General features: G+C 45.2%; 1 protein-coding gene across 1 annotated transcript; it reads right to left on the bottom strand.

Moving 5' to 3' along the window:
• Positions 1-9,433: 9,433 nt before the first annotated feature.
• On the bottom strand, positions 9,434-10,448 carry LOC136480234 (uncharacterized). The gene is made up of 2 exons (XM_066477840.1): positions 10,085-10,448; positions 9,434-9,996 (listed from the first exon to the last, which is right to left on the bottom strand). Exons 1-2 carry the CDS (start codon positions 10,446-10,448, stop codon positions 9,434-9,436), a joined length of 927 nt encoding a protein of 308 aa, XP_066333937.1.
• Between the last annotated feature and the right edge of the window lie 7,017 nt (positions 10,449-17,465).

Raw genomic sequence — 17,465 nt, 5'->3', positions numbered from 1 at the left:
GGAGGACGGTTGCCCTTCTCGCATCCGTCGCCCCTATAAAACAAAGGGGTTCGCCCCCAGGGTTCCATACTTTGCCTCCTCGCCTTTGCATCTACAACCTTCGTCGTCAATCGCCTGAGCCTCCCGCACCCGCTTCGCAGCCGCCGTCAAGCTCGCGTCCACCCCCCTCCCAATCGTTCAATGGAGCCATGGTGCAGATTCAACATCACCCCTTAGCACCTGGAGGGCCTCGTTCGTTGTGGCCTCCTTTGCCCGCTGACCGCCGCCGAGGAGTGGCGGCTGCTTGGTGATGAGGACGAGCCGTCGCCGCCCGAAGGCTACGTGGTGTCCTTCGCTCGTTTTCACGAGTGGGGATTCGCCACCCCCGCCCACAAGTTCCTTCGGCGGCTGCTGGATTACTACAAGGTGGAGTTGCAGCACCTTACTCCCAATGGGGTCACATTGCGGCGTTCGTCGCCTTGTGTGAGGGGTTCTTGGGGATTAGTCCCCACTTCGACCTGTGGTGGTATCTCTTCGCCGTCAACCTTCTGAAGAAGCGGGTCGGGAAGCAAGAGCTGAGCGTGCCGGTGGGATGTGCCGACATTCATCTCCGCAACAACCGGGTGAACGAATACCCGTCGATGTGTCTGTCGACCTCCAACAAGGGGTGGCATTCGCATTGGTTTTACGTCAAGGACGACGTTGGTGGCAGAACCGCCCGAAATAGCACACTTACGGAGGCGTGCACGTCGAGCAGTGCCTTGCACCACACGCCTTAATCTTGTGGGCTGGACCGTCCCTGATGGTACGCCCCATGTCCATCACCGTGGGTACCCAGCGTTATACCCCCGCACCATCTTCCCCGCGCACACAACTGCCGCTCGATCTCACCGCGCGTCAGTGCAACCCGTTCGTGCTCTCCTTCCTTTATCTTGTCTTGCTTCTCCTTTGCCAGCGCCACCTGAGCGGTCGTGGTGAGTGGCGCGGCCCCTGACCGTGGTGCACGCGGTCACGAAAAGCTGCGCGGTGCGGCTCGGCATCAGCAGGGTGCCCTCGGCCACGACAAGAGGTGGCTCACGAAGCTCTTGAGCGTGGGGGCAACGAGCCAACGACCGACCGGCAGCGACAGTGCAGGGCCCCGAGCCCCGACGCATACGCCAGGAGGACGCGCCGGCATGGCTACTGTCCCTGTCTCTCCTACCCGGAACCAATCAATCGAATCTGCATCCAACACATCGACGTCCAAACCCAATATGACTCAGAATCAACGCCAGTGCGTATCTGACTCTATGTCCCTTCTTCTCCTTTGTCTCGAATCCAATTTGCCCAATCGTCCTTCATGGCTTCAATATGAGGTTGCGTCCTTCGCCCATCTTCCAATGCGACCCCGTTGGCAGGCTTGGGGATGGGCGGATGGCCAGGAGGAACAGCAGTGGGCGGGCGTGTTGTTGCCCCTTCGCTGCATAGGAGATAGCCTTGATGTTGGAGGGCAGCGCCCGATCCGCAAAGCTGGAGTTGGTGTTGGAGGAGATGAGGGAGACGATGGTTCTCTGGGCGTCAAAGTTGACCCGCTATCCTCATGCTTGCCTTGGTAGGTTGGCTCTTCTAATCTAATGTAGTTTCCTCTGTTGTGCCTACCTCCTGTTCGATGAATTGTCTGGCTGGTGGTGTTATTCACCTGCTGTACTATGAGGACGCATCCTAATAGATATTTTCTTTTCACATGCATCTAGGTTCAGAGTGGAGCGACTCGATGAAACCCTCCTTAGATGAAGACGTAGGTTTGTTGCACAAGAAGTTTTGGAAGCAGAAGTGACATTGTGTTCAGTGGGGAGACATGTGGAATTGTTTGAGTTCCATCTCGGCACATGGAAAGGAACACCTCATATAATAATCATTATAAATCAAAATCAGCAGATCTTCTACTGATTTCAGAGACAAGCCTGTCAAATCAATCTAATATTTTCAAACGGTCTAAATCATGTGCAATGCTTCAGTAAGTTTCAAGATAATAAGATGACAATCAGGTGTCATAGTTGATGGATACTAGGGTCTGAACGACGGGAAAATTAGAGCTAATAAGCATGATAAGTTTTATGCTGAAGATTTGGACAAGTCTTGAGGTACGATCAAGAAGTGATGGGTTGAAAACTTAGCAACTCATCCGTGAATGACAATCTCTAGAAGAAAAAAAAACAACCAAAGTTGTAAGCTCAGGGATCTAGATGGTCAAAATGAGAGAGACATGCGATTCATTAGGGCAATGGTCCTTTTGTGCCATGTACCTATAATATGATAACATATGACCATGTTTCGTTTGTTCTGCTATTTTAGAGATCTGGCATTTGGTTAGCGAGATTTATGGTGTGCTGATCATGACTTTCTCGCTCTGCAGTTATAGTAGCCATTTTTTTCATTTACAGGAACTCTCATGGACATGACTTTGTTTCTTTTGCAGTTACCATCCACCCATACCAGCTGATCAGGCCAGGCCAACAGCCGACTGCAAGCAGCCAACCAAGATGCTGGCGTGCTGCAGTTTGTTGGGAATATTTTGACTTTTACCCTGCTTTTGTCTATGTAATGAAATATCTTTTATTTGAATTTCTGCAGAAACCATACCAAGTGGCCATGGTAAAGTGAAGGGGGCAGGGGAAGAGGTATGTATGTCTACGCTTGTTATCATGATTTCAATGTGCTTGTGCAAGGTATATGTTTGGTATTGCTTGATATCTGATCGGCACTGGTGGATTCAGTTATGATAATGAGTTTGGAGAACCATAGGAGGCTCCTCATGAATATCATGACATGGATCTTTTGGGCCTGGAAAGTATTATGGTTTGATGGTCATATGATGGAGAACCTTGTGGTAGGATGATGTATATATATACGGTAAATATATTCGTCGCTCGAGCATTTTTCTTTCCCCTTACAATCACCATGATCGGAGCCCGAGATAAAAAACCACCCTCCGCTCAACGATCCTTGCTGCTCCAAGTCGTCTAGGTGTGGCAAACACCAAGAGTAACAAGAGAAATCCACAGCGAAACACAATCACTGAGTGCCTCTAGATGCAATCACTCAAGCAATGCACTTGGATGCACTCCGATCTCACCAAATGATGAATCAATCAAGCAAGGTGAGTGAGAGATGAATGGCTTTGCTCACAAGGTTGTATTGTCAATGAAAATGGCCAAATATATGAGCCCAAGCCGGCCAACATCTATTTATAGAGCCCTCACACTCAACATACCCGTTGGCCCCTTTAGTGGGCAGACTGCGTGTCGACCGGACACGCTGCAGGGTGTACCGGACGCGTCCGGTCACCAGAGTCCGGTTGCCCAAAACTCGCCACGTGTACTAGCCGTTTGAAAGTTACCGTTGGCGCGCAACGGTTCCTTCACGCGTGCTTACTGCACTCGCACCGGACACGTCCGGTCCACTAACCGGACTCGCAATGCCTCAGCGTCCGGTCATGCTTAGAGAGGTTCCAGAGAGGGTTTTTATTGACCGTACACGTCCGATTAGCGCTGACCGGACTCGGCCAACATCCGGTCACCCTCAGCCCGATTGCCCGAGCGCCATGTCATCAGGACCGGACTCGCCACAGTCGTGTCCGGTTGGACTACGCCGCCAGAGAGCATCCAGAGAGCTCCCAGAGCGACCGGACGTGTCCGGTTACTCATGACCGGACACGCGCCGAGTCCGGTCAGTCTTCTACAGACCAACCAGCACCTAGGGTTATTCACCGGACACGTTCGGTCCCACAGGGACCAGCGTCCGGTCCACCTCAGTGAACCCTGTCTTTTCTACAATCACTTCACCCTTGCTCCCAAGTGCCAAACACAATGTGTATCATCTTTGTGCATGTGTGTTAACATATTTTCAAAGCATTTTCAAGGGTGTTAGCACTCACTAGAATCTAATTGCATATGCAATGAGTTAGAACATCTAGTGGCACTTTGAAAACCACATTTCACAATGAATTTCACCCCTCTTCATAGTACGGCTATCAATCCTAAATACACTCACACCCTCTATGGTGTCTTGAGTGCCAAAAACAAAATGGTCTTATCAATTATACCTTTGTCTTGGGCCCATTTTGTTTTTCTCTTTCTTCTTTTCAAGTTGGAGCACTTGAACATCATAGCCGACCACTCCTTTTCCTTGGCCAAACACTCCAAAGCATAGCCGACCACACGCCGACCACTTAAGAGCTTTGGCTGAGCAAACTAGTGCCATAGCCGACCACTCAACTTGATCTTGGACCTATCCTTTCTTAGCTACACACACTTAGCATTTAGGTTAGTCCAAATAGGTTTCATCAATTAGCCAAAACCAAACTAGTGCTTTCAATCTCCCTCTTTTTGGTAATTGATGACAACCTTCACAAAGATATGAAATATAATCAATTTGAACTTTAGTTGCTTGTCCAAGCATTTGGTTCATGAATTGTATTTGGACAAGTTATGTAAATTTGGTTTGGCAGTTATTAGCTCCCCCTACATATGTGCTAGATGAGTTTGGTACAAAGCATTGCATATATGTATAGATAAGAATTGTGGGAGAGTGAACAACTACCAAATGATGCTAAGGTGTAAAGAATGGACCTTTGAAGCGTGATACCATCGGAGTGCACAACTTCAACCATCCTTAGCACCATGGATAGCTAGATACCACTTGAAAAACAATAAAACAACTAGATACCTTATGAGATCAACATTATATGATAGGCTTTAGTACCACTTAGTAAAACTATCACTTTGTAGCATATCTAGCTATCACCTATGTATGCTAGTATTTCAATCACCATACAAGTTGTGTTTCTAGCATACACCACACAAGCATCTTCATTGAATTTAAAAACTTATGCAAAAGCAACAATCATATGTAAATGCAAATTGAAATGCAACAAATAAGTTCATATGCTTGCTCCCCCTACTTGTGTGCTTAAATTTAAAATTTTAATTGATCCTTCCCCTTTGGTCATATCTCTCCCCTTTGCATCATTCTAATCTTTGTACTATCTCTCCTCCTATCTTTAGGTACACCAATTTAGTCAAATCTTTGTACTTCTCCCCCTTTGTCATCTATTATCACAAAAAGGTACACCAATTTGAGGTAGGAAAGTTTTAGTCAATCAATGGGGTAAGGTGAGGATTATTGTCAAGTTTGATTCACATTAGGAAACTTGCATAAGATATTTAATTCGGTTTAAACCAATGACAAGCTTCATCACACATATTACAATGGTTATCTTGCCAATGTTGAATTAAACACTTGATGCTCATTTTCTAGAGTAAACACTAGGTTCGCAAGCCCATAAACAAGTTATATGCTACCACTAGATCATAGTAATCATAGAAGAAATAGTGGCACCATATAAACATTAAAATCATTTGTTTTTAGTGAATGAGCCTAATAAGTGCAAAGTATGACTAGATACACTAAACAAGTCCTTAACAAAGGATGTATGCATGCCAAACAACTTTTACCTTGTTTTGCTCGAAGGAGAGGCATGCCATATATGTGGGGGTGTATTCAACTCATATCGGAGAAGTCAAGTATGTTCAATTCATTCCTTAGCTTGTAAAACCTCTTCTCATCCAATGATTTGGTGAATATATCAGCAAGTTGATCATCGGTGTCCACACTCTCAATTGAAATGTCTCCTTTTAATTGATGATCTCTTATAAAATGGTGGCGGACATCAATGTGCTTTATTCTTGCATGTTGAACTGGATTGTTGGTTAGCTTGATAGCACTCTCATTTTCACATAGCAATGGCACTTTCTTGAACTTGATTCCAAAATCATTCAAAGTAGCCTTCATCCAAAGTATTTGTGCACAACAACTACCCGCGGATATGTATTCGGCTTCGGCGGTTGAAAGTGCAACACTATTTTGCTTCTTTGATGACCATGATACAAGTGATCTTCCAAGCAATTGACAAGTGTCCAATGTGCTCTTTCTATCCACCTTGAACCCCGCATAGTCAAAGTCCGAATATCCAATTAACTCAAATTGAGACCTCTTAGGATACCACAATCCAACATTTTATGTATGCTTTAAGTACCTCAATATTCTCTTTGTTGCCTTCAAATGACTTTCTCTTGGTGAGGCTTGGAATCTTGCACACATGCATACACTAAACATGACATCCGACCTAGAAGCGGTCACATAGAGTAGGCTTCCAATCATTGACCAATATATTTTTTGATCCACCATGTTACCATTTGAGTCCAAGTCCAAGTGACCATTAGTTCTCATAGGTGTGTGAATTGCCTTGGCTTCTTTCAATCCAAACTTCTTGACCATGTCCTTGATATACTTGTCTTGACTCACAAATGTACCAGTCTTTATTTGCTTGATTTGAAGTCCAAGGAAGTAACTAAGCTCTCCAAACATTGACATCTCAAATTCATTGGCCATCATGTTCCCAAACTCTTCATAAAAACTTGATTAGTTGATCCAAATATGATATCATCCACATATATTTACAATACAAACAAGTCTTTGTCTATCTTGTTGGTGAAGAGAGTAGTATCAACCTTGCCCATTTTGAATCCTTTAGAGAGTAAGAAACCTCTCAATCTCTTATACCATGCTCTTGGTGCTTGTTTCAACCCATACAATGCATTCTTGAGCTTGTACACATGGTTGGGTTTCTTATCATCTTCAAATCCGGGAGGTTGCTCAACAAATACTAGCTCATTGATATAGCCATTGAGAAAAGCACTCTTCACATCCATTTAATAGAGCTTTATGTTGTGAGCACAAGCATAGGCTAATAAGATTCTAATTGCTTCCAATCTTGCAACCGGTGCATATGTTTCTCTAAAGTCAAGACCTTCCACTTGTGTATATCCTTGTGCAACTAATCTTGCTTTGTTTCTCACAACTATTCCATCTTGATCTTTCTTGTTGCGAAAGACCCATCTAGTGCCAATCACATTATAGTTCTTTGGTCTTTCGACTAGTTCCCATAGTTGGTTTCTTGTGAAGTTGTTTAATTCTTCATGCATTGCATTTACCCAATCAACATCTTGTAATGGTTCTTCAATCTTGGTTGGCTCAATGGATGATATAAATGAGTAATGTTCACAAAAAGAAGCCAATTTTGATCTAGTTTGTACACCACTTCTAATGTCACCAACTATTTGATCTATAGAATGATCTCTTGCAATACTAGTTGGTTGTAGCACTTGCATTTGATTGCTTGAGCTTGGTTGGTCATTTGGTTGAGATGATTTACTAGCCACTTGTCGATCTTGCGCTTGCGATGATGAACTAACTTGATTTGTATCAATTTGCATACTTGATGAGGGAAGCACTTGATTTTCATCATCAATCACCTCTCTTGGTCTAATATCACCAATATCCATATTCTTTATTGCATTTTCCAATGGTAGACCTCTCACATCATCATGATTCACATCTTCATCTTGAGAGCCTTTGGTTTCATCAAATTCAACATCATGAACTTACTCAAAAGTACCACTAGTCAAATTTCAAACTCTATAAGCTTTGCTTGTAGTTGAGTAACCAAGTAAGAACCCTTCATCACATTTCTTCTCAAATTTGCTTAGTCTTGTGCCTTTCTTCAAGATATAACATTTGCAACCAAACACTCTAAAATATGTAATGTTGGGCTTTCTTCCATTCAGCTCATATGGTGTCTTCTCAAGCATTCTATGACAATATAGATGGTTGCTACAATAGCAAGTCGTGTTGATAGCTTCGGTCCAAAAAGAATCACTCACATTGTACTCACTAAGCATTGATCTTGTCATGTCAATAAGTGTTCTATTCTTCCTCTCAACAAGACCATTTGATTGTGTAGTGTACTTGATAGAGAATTGATGTTTAATTCCGAACTCATCACAAAGCTCGTCAACTCTTGTATTCTTGAACTCACTTCCATTGTCACTTCTAACTTTCTTGATTTTAGTATCAAATTCATTATGGCATCTCTTGACAAAAGTTTTGAATGTATCAAATGTTTCACTTTTGTCACCAAGAAAGAATACCCATGTATATCTTGTAAAATCATCAACTATAACAAATCCATACTTGTTTCCATCAATACTAGTATATGTGGTTGGTCCAAACAAGTCCATGTGCAATAGCTCAAATGCTCTACTAGTCCCATCATGCTTTTGCTAGGATGTGTATTTCCAACTTGTTTGCCGGCTTGACAAGAGCTACAAAGTTTGTCCTTCTCAAATACTATATCTTTCAAGCCTCTAACTAGATCATGCTTAACCAATCTATTCAATTGTTTCATTCCAACATGACCAAGCCTTCTATGTCATAACCAACCCATGCTAGATTTAGTGAGCAAGCAAGTTGACAATTGAGTTTCACTAGCATTGAAATCAACCAAGTAGAGGTTCTCATATCTAAATCCTTTGAATATCGAGTTAGAACCATCTACACTTATGATCTCTACATCATCAACTCCAAATATGTATTTGAAACCAAGATCACACAATTAAGTTACCGATAGTAAGTTGAAGTTCAAGCTTTCTATTAGCAACACATTGGATATGCTCATGTCATTTGATATTGCAAGCTTACCAAGCCCTTTGACCTTGCCTTTGTCATTGTCACCAAATGTGATAGAATCAAACTCATTGTTATCATTTGACTTGATCGAATTGAACATTCTTGAATCATCGGTCATGTGTTGAGTGCACCCACTATCAAGTACCCAATGCCTTCCTCCGGCTTTGTAATTTACCTACAAGAGAAAGTCAATTCTTTTTAGGTACCCAAACTTGCTTGGGTCCTCCAAGGTTAGTTACTAAGCTTTTGGGCACCTAAATTGCCTTCTTCTTTGGGCCAACAATGGGAGCACCAATAAACTTAGCCTTTACACCGTTAGTACCCTTGGAAAGCATATAGCAAGAATCAAAACAAATAGAGGATACATTGGCATTGTTCTTCTTATTCTTGCATGCTTGCTCTATATGCCCAACTTGCTTGCAACTAGTGCAAAACCAACCATTGCCCTTCACAAAACTAGTTTTGTGAGTTGCAAAAGCCACCTTGCCATTCATGGGGTATAGCCCAATCCCTCTTTGTTAAGAGAGAACCTTTGGCTACCCAAGCACTTAAGCAAGTGGGCCTCACCGCCATAGGCCTTGCCTAAAGCGTGAGTGAGCTCATTGACCTCCTTTTTTAAGGTCTCATTTTCAACCATAAGTGAGGCATCACAAGTGAAAACATCACTCATAGATGAAGTGCACAGATGAAGTGGTAGTTGTGGATGAGCTACAATAGGGGTTAGTGGGAGCAACAATATTAGGAGTATATAAAGTTTTATTAAGTAAATCACATGTTACTCCTATGTTGCATGTTTGAACAATCTCCTTCTTGCTTTGGTCAAGGAGAGAGGAGTGTGCCTTTTCAAGCTTAGAGTGAGCCTTCTCAAGCTTCTCATGGGCTTCCATTAGCCTCTCATGAGATGCATTGAGCTCATCAAAGGATTGCTCAAGAGCTTCATGCTTCTTGCGTAATTCTTTGCACTCCTTCCTCTTTTCTCCATATAAGAGTGAGCTTGTTCTAACATGTCCATGAGGTTCTCCTTCTTTTCTTTCTTGCCCTTCTTCTTGTCATCATCATCATTGTCACTATTGTAAGGACAATCACCAATGAGATGATCCTTACTTCTACACTTGTAGCATCTTCTTGTGAATTTCTTGTTCTTTGATTGATCTCTCTTCTTTCTTGCACCATACCCCTTCTTATTCATGAATTTACCAAATCTTCTCACAAAGAGAGCTAGGTCTTCATCATCAACCTCTTCACAAGTGCTTGCTTCTTCATCCTCACTCGATTCTACTTTCTTCTTGCCTTTGTTCTTGGATGAAGTGGCTTTGAATGCCATGCTCTTCTTCTTGTCATCTTTCTTCTCATCCTTCTTCTCAATCTCCTCTTTGTCCTCACGGTAGGCATCCTCCGTGATCACATCACCAAGTACTTGGTTTGGTGTCATTGTGTCCAAACCACTTTCTCACATGAATAGTGACCAACATGCCAAATCTTGAAGGTAGACATCTTAAGAACTTATGAGAGAAGTCATTGTCCTTCACTTCCTCACCAAGTGCCTTGAGATCATTGACTAGTACTTGGAGCCTATTGAATATCTCCGGCACGGTCTCATCTTCCTTCATCTTGAAGCTAGCAAATTTCTCCTTAAGAATGTAAGCTTTGGCGCCCTTTACCGCTTGTGTGCCTTCATATGACTCTTCTAGCTTCACCCAAGCATCATGAGCCATCTCCATGTTCTTGATTTGCTCAAACACATCTTGGCTAATTGAATCATGAATAGCACTTAGAGCAATGTCATTATTTTGAAGCTTCTCTTCTTCGGCCACAGTAGGTTGCTCTGGATTTGCAACCTCAAACTTTGTCTCCACCACCTTCCATATCTTTCTATTGATTGACTTGAGGTGTGTGGTCATTTTTTCTTTCCAATAGCCATAGTTTGTGCCGTCAAATTGGGGTGGCCTTTTGGTGTTGTTGATTAAAGTCATTTTAACACCGTAGGTTGTGAAACCTTAAATCAACGGTGTACCTGCTCCGATACCACTTGAAAGGTCCTAAAAGGCTAGAGGGGGATTGAATAGCCTAATAAAATTTTCTACAACAACACTAAGACAAAGTGGTTAGTGAACTAAATGGTGTAATGCAAGTTTTGCACTAGCACTAAGGAGAGAAAAGCAAGCCAACTATCCACAAGTCTAGTTAGCTAAGATCACTAGGCACACAAAGGCTATGTCACTACTTTACTCCTAGGTGAACTAGTAAGAGAGCTAACTAAAACTAAGAGCTAGCTAAACAACTAGGTAAACAACCACTACCCAAGATATATGGCAAAGTAAATACAATAGATAGGTAGAGTAGATTATACCGCCGTGGCAAGCAATCAATCAAAGAAATCCTCGGAACAAGATGACACAAGATTTTTCTTCTGAGGTTCACTTGCTTGCCGACAAGCTAGTCCCCGTTGTGACGATCACTCAACTTGGAGGTTCACGCGCTAATAGGCATCACACGCCTAACCCCAAAAGGGTGCCACACAACCAACACAAGATGAGGATGCTCAATGTCACGAGCAATCCACTAGAGATGCCTTTAGTGAACTTCCACAGGGAAGGCTCAAGAACCCCTTACAATCACCACGATCAGAGCCTGAGACAAACATCACCCTCCGCTCAACGATCCTTGCTGCTCCAAACTATCTAGGTGTGGCAAACACCAAGAGTAAGAAGAGAAATCCACAGCGAAACATAATCACCAAGTGCCTCTAGATGCAATCACTCAAGCAATGCACTTGGATACTCTCCAATCTCACCAAATGATGAATCAATCAAGCAAGGTGAGTGAGAGATGAATGGCTATGCTCACAAGGTTGTGTTATCAATGAAAATGGCCAAAGATATGAGCCCAAGCCGGCCAACATCTATTTATAGAGCCCTCACACTCAACATACCCGTTGGCCCCTTTAGTGGGCAGACTGCGCGTCGACCAGACGCGCTGCAGGGTGTACCGGACGTGTTCGGTCACCAAAGTCTTGTCGCCCAAAACTCGCCACGTGTACTAGCCGTTTGAAAGTTACCGTTGGCGCGCAACGGTTCCTTCACACGTGCTTACTGCACTCGCATCGGACACGTCCGGTCCACTGACCAGACTTGCAACGCCTCAGCGTCCGGTCGCATTCAGAGAGGTTCCAAAGAGGGTTTTATCGATCGGACACGTCCGGTCAGCACTGATCAGACTCGCCCAGCGTCCGGTCACCCTCAGCCCGAATGCCCGAGCGCCACATCATCACGACCGTACTCGTCACAGTCGCGTCCGGTCGGACTACGCCGCCAACGTCCGGTTCCATCCAGAGAGCTCCCGGAGCGACCGGACGCGTCCGGTCCCTCATGACCAGCATCCTGTCAACCTCAGTGAACCCTATCTTTTCTTCAATCACTTCACCCTTGCTCCCAAGTGCCAAACACAATGTGTATCACCTTTGTGCATGTGTTTCAGCACATTTTCAAAGCATTTTTAAGGGTGTTAGCACTCACTAGAATCTCAATGCATATGCAATGAGTTAGAACATCTAGTGGCACTTTGATAACCGCATTTCACAATGAATTTCACCCCTCTTCATAGTACGGCTATCAATCCTAAATACACTCACACCCTCTATGGTGTCTTGAGTGCCAAAAACAAAATGACCTTATCAATTATACCTTTGCCTTGGGCCAATTTTGTTTTTCTCTTTCTTCTTTTCAAGTTGGAGCACTTAAACATCATAGCTGACCACTCCTTTTCCTTGGCCAAACACTCCAAAGCATAGCCGACCACACGCTGACCACTTAAGAGCTTTGGCCGAGCACACTAGTGCCATAGCCGACCACTCAACTTGATCTTGGACCTATCCTGTCTTAGCTACACACACTTAGCATTTATGTTAGTCCAAATAGGTTTCATCAATTAACCAAAACCAAACTAGGGCTTTCAAGCGCCTCTTAGATGGACATTGGTCGATAGCTTGCTGCTATTCAACGGCCATGTGTTCGTCCCAAATGGGACTACCTTGTGGCCGCAGCTGCTAGGTGCTGCCCATGAGGCCGCCCATGACGGCATGCAGAAGATGTTGAACCGCCTCCGTGCTTCCTTCTACAACGCCCACGCATACTATCTCGTGCGTGACTTTGTTCAGGGCTACGCGGTGTGTCAAAGGAACAAGATAGAGCATCTACATCCAGCGGGACTGCTCCAACCGTTGCCCATTTCGGAAAACGTCTAGAGTGATATCGCCATGGACTTCATCGAGGGGTTTTCTCGTGTTGGCGGGAAGTCGGTGATCCTCACTGTCGTCGACCGCTTCTCCAAGTTGGCACACTTCATCGCTTTGGGACATCCATACTCCACTAGCTCCGTCGCGTGGGCATTCTTCGACAACATTGTGCAGCTCCACGGCATTCCCAGCTCCATTGTAAGTGACCGTGATCCCGTCTTCACTAGCAGCTTTTTGGAGGAGTTGTTCAAGCTCACTGGAGTCCAGCTTTTGCGCGGCTCAGCCTTCCATCGGACTGACGGGAAATCTGAGGTAACCAACCACATTATTGTCATGTACCTGCGGTGTTTGGTGGGCGATCGTCCGCGTTCTTGGCTGCAGTGGTTTCTATGGACAGAGTACTGTTACAACACTTCTTATCAGTCTGCTCTTCGTGCCACGCCCTTCGAGGTTGTCTATGGACGACCCCCACCGTCACTGGTCTTCTATTCGCCTAGCACTGCCAAAGTGGCTGCAGTGGATCGCCAAATGAAGAACCACAATGAGTTCATTGCTGAGATCAGAGAGCGCCTGCTGCTGGCCTAGAACTTCATGTCGCTGCAGCAGAACAAGAAACGCCGCGACGTGGAGTTTGCAGTGGGTGATTGGGTGTGGCTGCGCTTGCATCATCGGACAGCGCCGGTATCACTCCGGCTTCATCCTCCAAGCTGGGACCCGGTTCTTTGGTCCCTATCAGATCACAGAGAGATTGGGCACGGTCGCCTTTCGCTTGCCGCTGCCACCAAAGGCCAAGATCCATGATGTGCCATGTTGGTCTCCTGAAGAAGTATCATGGCACCCCACCAGCGGCTGTTGTTCCCTTGCCGCTTCTCCAACATGGCAGGTTGGTGTCTACTCCCTCCAAGATTTTGCGCACCTGTCTCAACCGTGGACAGTGGCAGCTGTTAGTTCACTGGGACGGTCGTACCGCTACTGATGCTACATGGGAATCAATTGATGAGTTCAAAGAACACTATCCAGATTATCAGCTCGTGGATGAGCTGTTTGGTGGGGACGAGGGAAATGTTGTGGACTCTTTCACTGGGCGCCAATATAGGAGGTGCCCACGCGGTCCACCTGCCTCAGCTCTTGACTCAGTGAGTGGTTAAGAAAAGGAATGCGCAGGCCATCAGGAGGCATGCACTGCATGCACGGCCATGAGGCCGGTCAGGAAGAAGTAGCACAGGAGTGACTATAGGAGAGCGATTTACTATTGTTAGTAAAGTGCAGCTAATCTATAAGGGCACCTTAGTTGTGTAATAAGGGCTATAGAAGGAAACAGAACCTCCCACTGGCGATTCAGCCGTGGCCACCAGCAACGAACTTGCTGCTGCTTTACCTCGCTATCCGTTGCGTTCCAATTCTCAATCCCAGCTCCTACTCCACTCTCCCCTGCATACTCCTCATCGCCCACGCGTATCAGAAACATGGCTAGAATCACAGTGGATTTCCACTGATCGTCCTGTGATTTTATTTGGATTATGACTTCCATTTGTTTTTTGTTTTTCTAAAATATAGCTTGCTAAGGATTACAGGTACCATTAAAGGAAACATTGTTTGGATACAAGTTTTTATTATTTTGTTTGTATTTCGAATTTTAGGAAACAACTATAGGTATGTTTATGAACCATATATTATTTTTATTTGCAAAACTGGCTTATGGTATATATCAAGTTTTATCATCGTTTTAACCAAACAAAGGTTTTATATGCTTAGGCTAAAAAAATATAATAAAATATTGTGCACTTATGTGATAGCACACACCCCTAGGATGACACAAGCAATCGACCAAAGAACTGGATGGGATTAAATTTAAGTGTTATGAAATCATGTCACCGTAGAAACAATAATTAAATAGAAGTGAAAACACTGTTGCAATTCTCATTGTACTCGGTTTGTCCCAAATAATACTTCATTTGTAAAAGCAGTTGCATTGCTTGTACTATATATAAGTTTCTCCAACCAAAACACCACTTGATAAATAACTCCTCAATTAGGCTAAAAAAGCCTTAGCTAGTTGATAAAGTAGGCCATTAAAAAATATGAGAATCACGAAAATCTTCTAGTGTCAGTATCATGTAACGATGCAAACATAATTATGCAGTTGAGCCCCAAACTAGCCTCAAGTATGATATGGTTTGAAAATGCTAAGATGAGATGGTGTCTTCAGTTTTCCTTGTCCGGCTGGGCAATTGGATCTCTGCTGTCTGCCTTGATCTGTATTTCTTTTTCTTGAAAAAACATTATTATGCCTTAGGCACACGAGTGTCCATCTGTGTACTTCAGGATGTTCAGCCGCAACAACAAACTGGATTATTACCAATTCTTCTTCGGTAATGCTGTGGGTAAGACGTCCGATCGTCCGGACGCCCACGTTGGTGGGCCTCGCCCGCCCAAACGGCCCAACACTATTAATCGCACGCCTTAATAAAAAAATAAAAAAATCTCTGCTCACTTTCCTCTCGAATCGTCGATGTGACCACACCCATTCTCGAATCGCCGCCGCGCCCACACTCCGCCTCGCTGTTGCCTACTTTCCCCGCCGCTTGCTCCCTCCCACAACGCGCGTGCCCACCCACGATGCTTGGTTCCCCATTCTCGGGCCGTGCTCCATCCTGCGCTGTGCCGCGCGCTTCATCTCCTCCCCCACCCACCCACACACACTACCGCGTCCATCCACCCACCCCATCGCAGCCCGGCCGGCCGGTACCGATGGGATACGTGCCATCGGTGGTGGCAAGGGTGCTAGAGCAGCCAACAGCGTTGGGGGTGGCCTGGGAGATGGTGCTCCTCGCGGGGCCCCTCTAGGCGGTGGCTCTCCTCGGTCCCCTGCTCGGCTGGGCCTCGCCATTGCCACTCCAGTGCCTCCGCTAGGGCGGCCTCCATCCTCTCCCTGTCCTCCTCGTCGATCTACCGTAGTTCACCACCAGGTAGGTCATGGTCGCGCGGTGATGCTGTGTTTCAAGTGTTTCTGAACGTTTTTCAGACATGTTGCAAGCCTATGTTTCGAGTGTTTCAGTTGTTTCAGATGTATGTTTCAATTGTTTCATGCGGATGTTGTAAAAGTAGATCGGAATGTTGCATATGTTGCAATGGCTATACACATACGTTACAAGTGTGTTTTCCAAATGTTTCAGCTGTTTTTATCTGGATGTTGCATATGTTGCGGTGGCCATACACGTATGTTGCAAGCGTATGTTCTAAATGTTTCACCTGTTTTAGACGTATGTTGCAAGTGTTTTATCTGATTGTTGCAAATGTTGCAGTGGTTATACGTTGCAAACGTATGTTTCAATTGTTTAATCTTGTTTCAGTATGTTGCAACAGGTGCCGCTCCCCACGCGCTCTGACTCGCGGGCAAGCACACACTGGCCCCTGCACCACCAGGCGTGGTCCCCCACGGTGGAGCATGCAGTCGGCTCAACACATGTGCATGCACGCCGTGCTCCCTCCCTCTCTCTCGCATTGGGGCACGCGCACTGTGTTCCTCTCTCTCGCATGCAGTTGTGCTCTCTCTCGGATTGGGGTATGCACGATGTGTTCCCTCTCTCTCGCATGCAGCTGGGTGGGTAGGAGGTGGCGTGGGGCGCAACAGCAGCAGGATGAGGTGCGTGTGTGTTCCCCAAAAAAAAGTAAGAGGAGACGTGGGGCGCATCAAGTGCAGCAGCATGCATGGGCGTCCGGACGCGCGGGTCCGTCTGAACGTCCGGGCGCTAACATAGCCCATTCTTCTTCCATACCAGAGGTGCTTTAAACCTCTTGGCTGGAATGGCCTCGTCATCATTGTATTCCTTTATGATATTCTGAACTACCTGGTCGTGATGATCCGGAAGAAATATTTGCGAATTCCTCTAGGGCTTCACTACTTGATTATTGTTAGCATCATGCTAATACTAACTGCTGCAATCAGCCAGTTTCTGTCATCAGGAGCTTTAAAACTACTAGCTAAGGCACCACTACTTCGCCATGCCACGTCTCTCTGTATCCCCTTAGTGTCAATCCTCCTGTTGGCTCCCTTTGTGCGGTAGCGAAACTAAGAAAATGGATTGGCACATTTTAGAGCCGAAGACTTCTTCCGAGAAATAGAATACGGTCGTATCAAGGACATATTTGTGAAGCGGCTTGTCCATGCACTGAATGCAAGCATAGAACCGAGCGCTTGTTGCCCTGGGATTAGAAGGGTGATACTGGAGCAAGCCATAAACATGATGGAATATGACTCCCGTTACACAAGCTGCTTCAAGGATCACAGCATGTCGGAAGCGGTGATAATGGTGGAAGAGACGGCCTTGGATGCTCAAAACTACAGCCTCCTCCTCGATGATGATGTAGTAGGGCTCGTTGAGCCAGACGAACCTCTTTCCTCTGCTGTGACAAGGGCCAAACAGCTGTTGGCTGTCCGTTGAACATCAGTGCCATTGTAATGTGCAGTGTTCGGCATACTGTTTCCATAGTGGGCCGGTAAAACCTGTCAAATTATTGAAAGCTTGATTGAATTTGAATGAATTTCGAATTTCATCCGAACGTTGTGCTCTGTTCAATGTTTAGATCCAACGGGCACAGTTTCGCCGCAACCCACGAGTCCTTTTTTATCACCAGCGTGCATTTATTCCCTTGTCCTGTTGTCCAACAGGTTGCCCCCACT

The sequence above is a fragment of the Miscanthus floridulus genome, chromosome 9 (genome assembly GCF_019320115.1).
Source record: "Miscanthus floridulus cultivar M001 chromosome 9, ASM1932011v1, whole genome shotgun sequence".
NCBI classification, from domain to species: domain Eukaryota; kingdom Viridiplantae; phylum Streptophyta; class Magnoliopsida; order Poales; family Poaceae; genus Miscanthus; species Miscanthus floridulus.
This window is presented reverse-complemented; position numbering and strand designations above follow the sequence as displayed.

What these genes read in the sequence shown, in the direction of transcription:
- LOC136480234 (XM_066477840.1), bottom strand. Translation starts at nt 10,448, where the DNA reads ATGACCACACACCTCAAGTCAATCAATAGAAAGATATGGAAGGTGGTG. An exon ending in CAATGATCTCAAGGCACTTG is followed by an intron (nt 9,997 to 10,084) that starts GTGAGGAAGTGA and finishes TATTCATGTGAG; the next exon opens with AAAGTGGTTTGGACACAATG.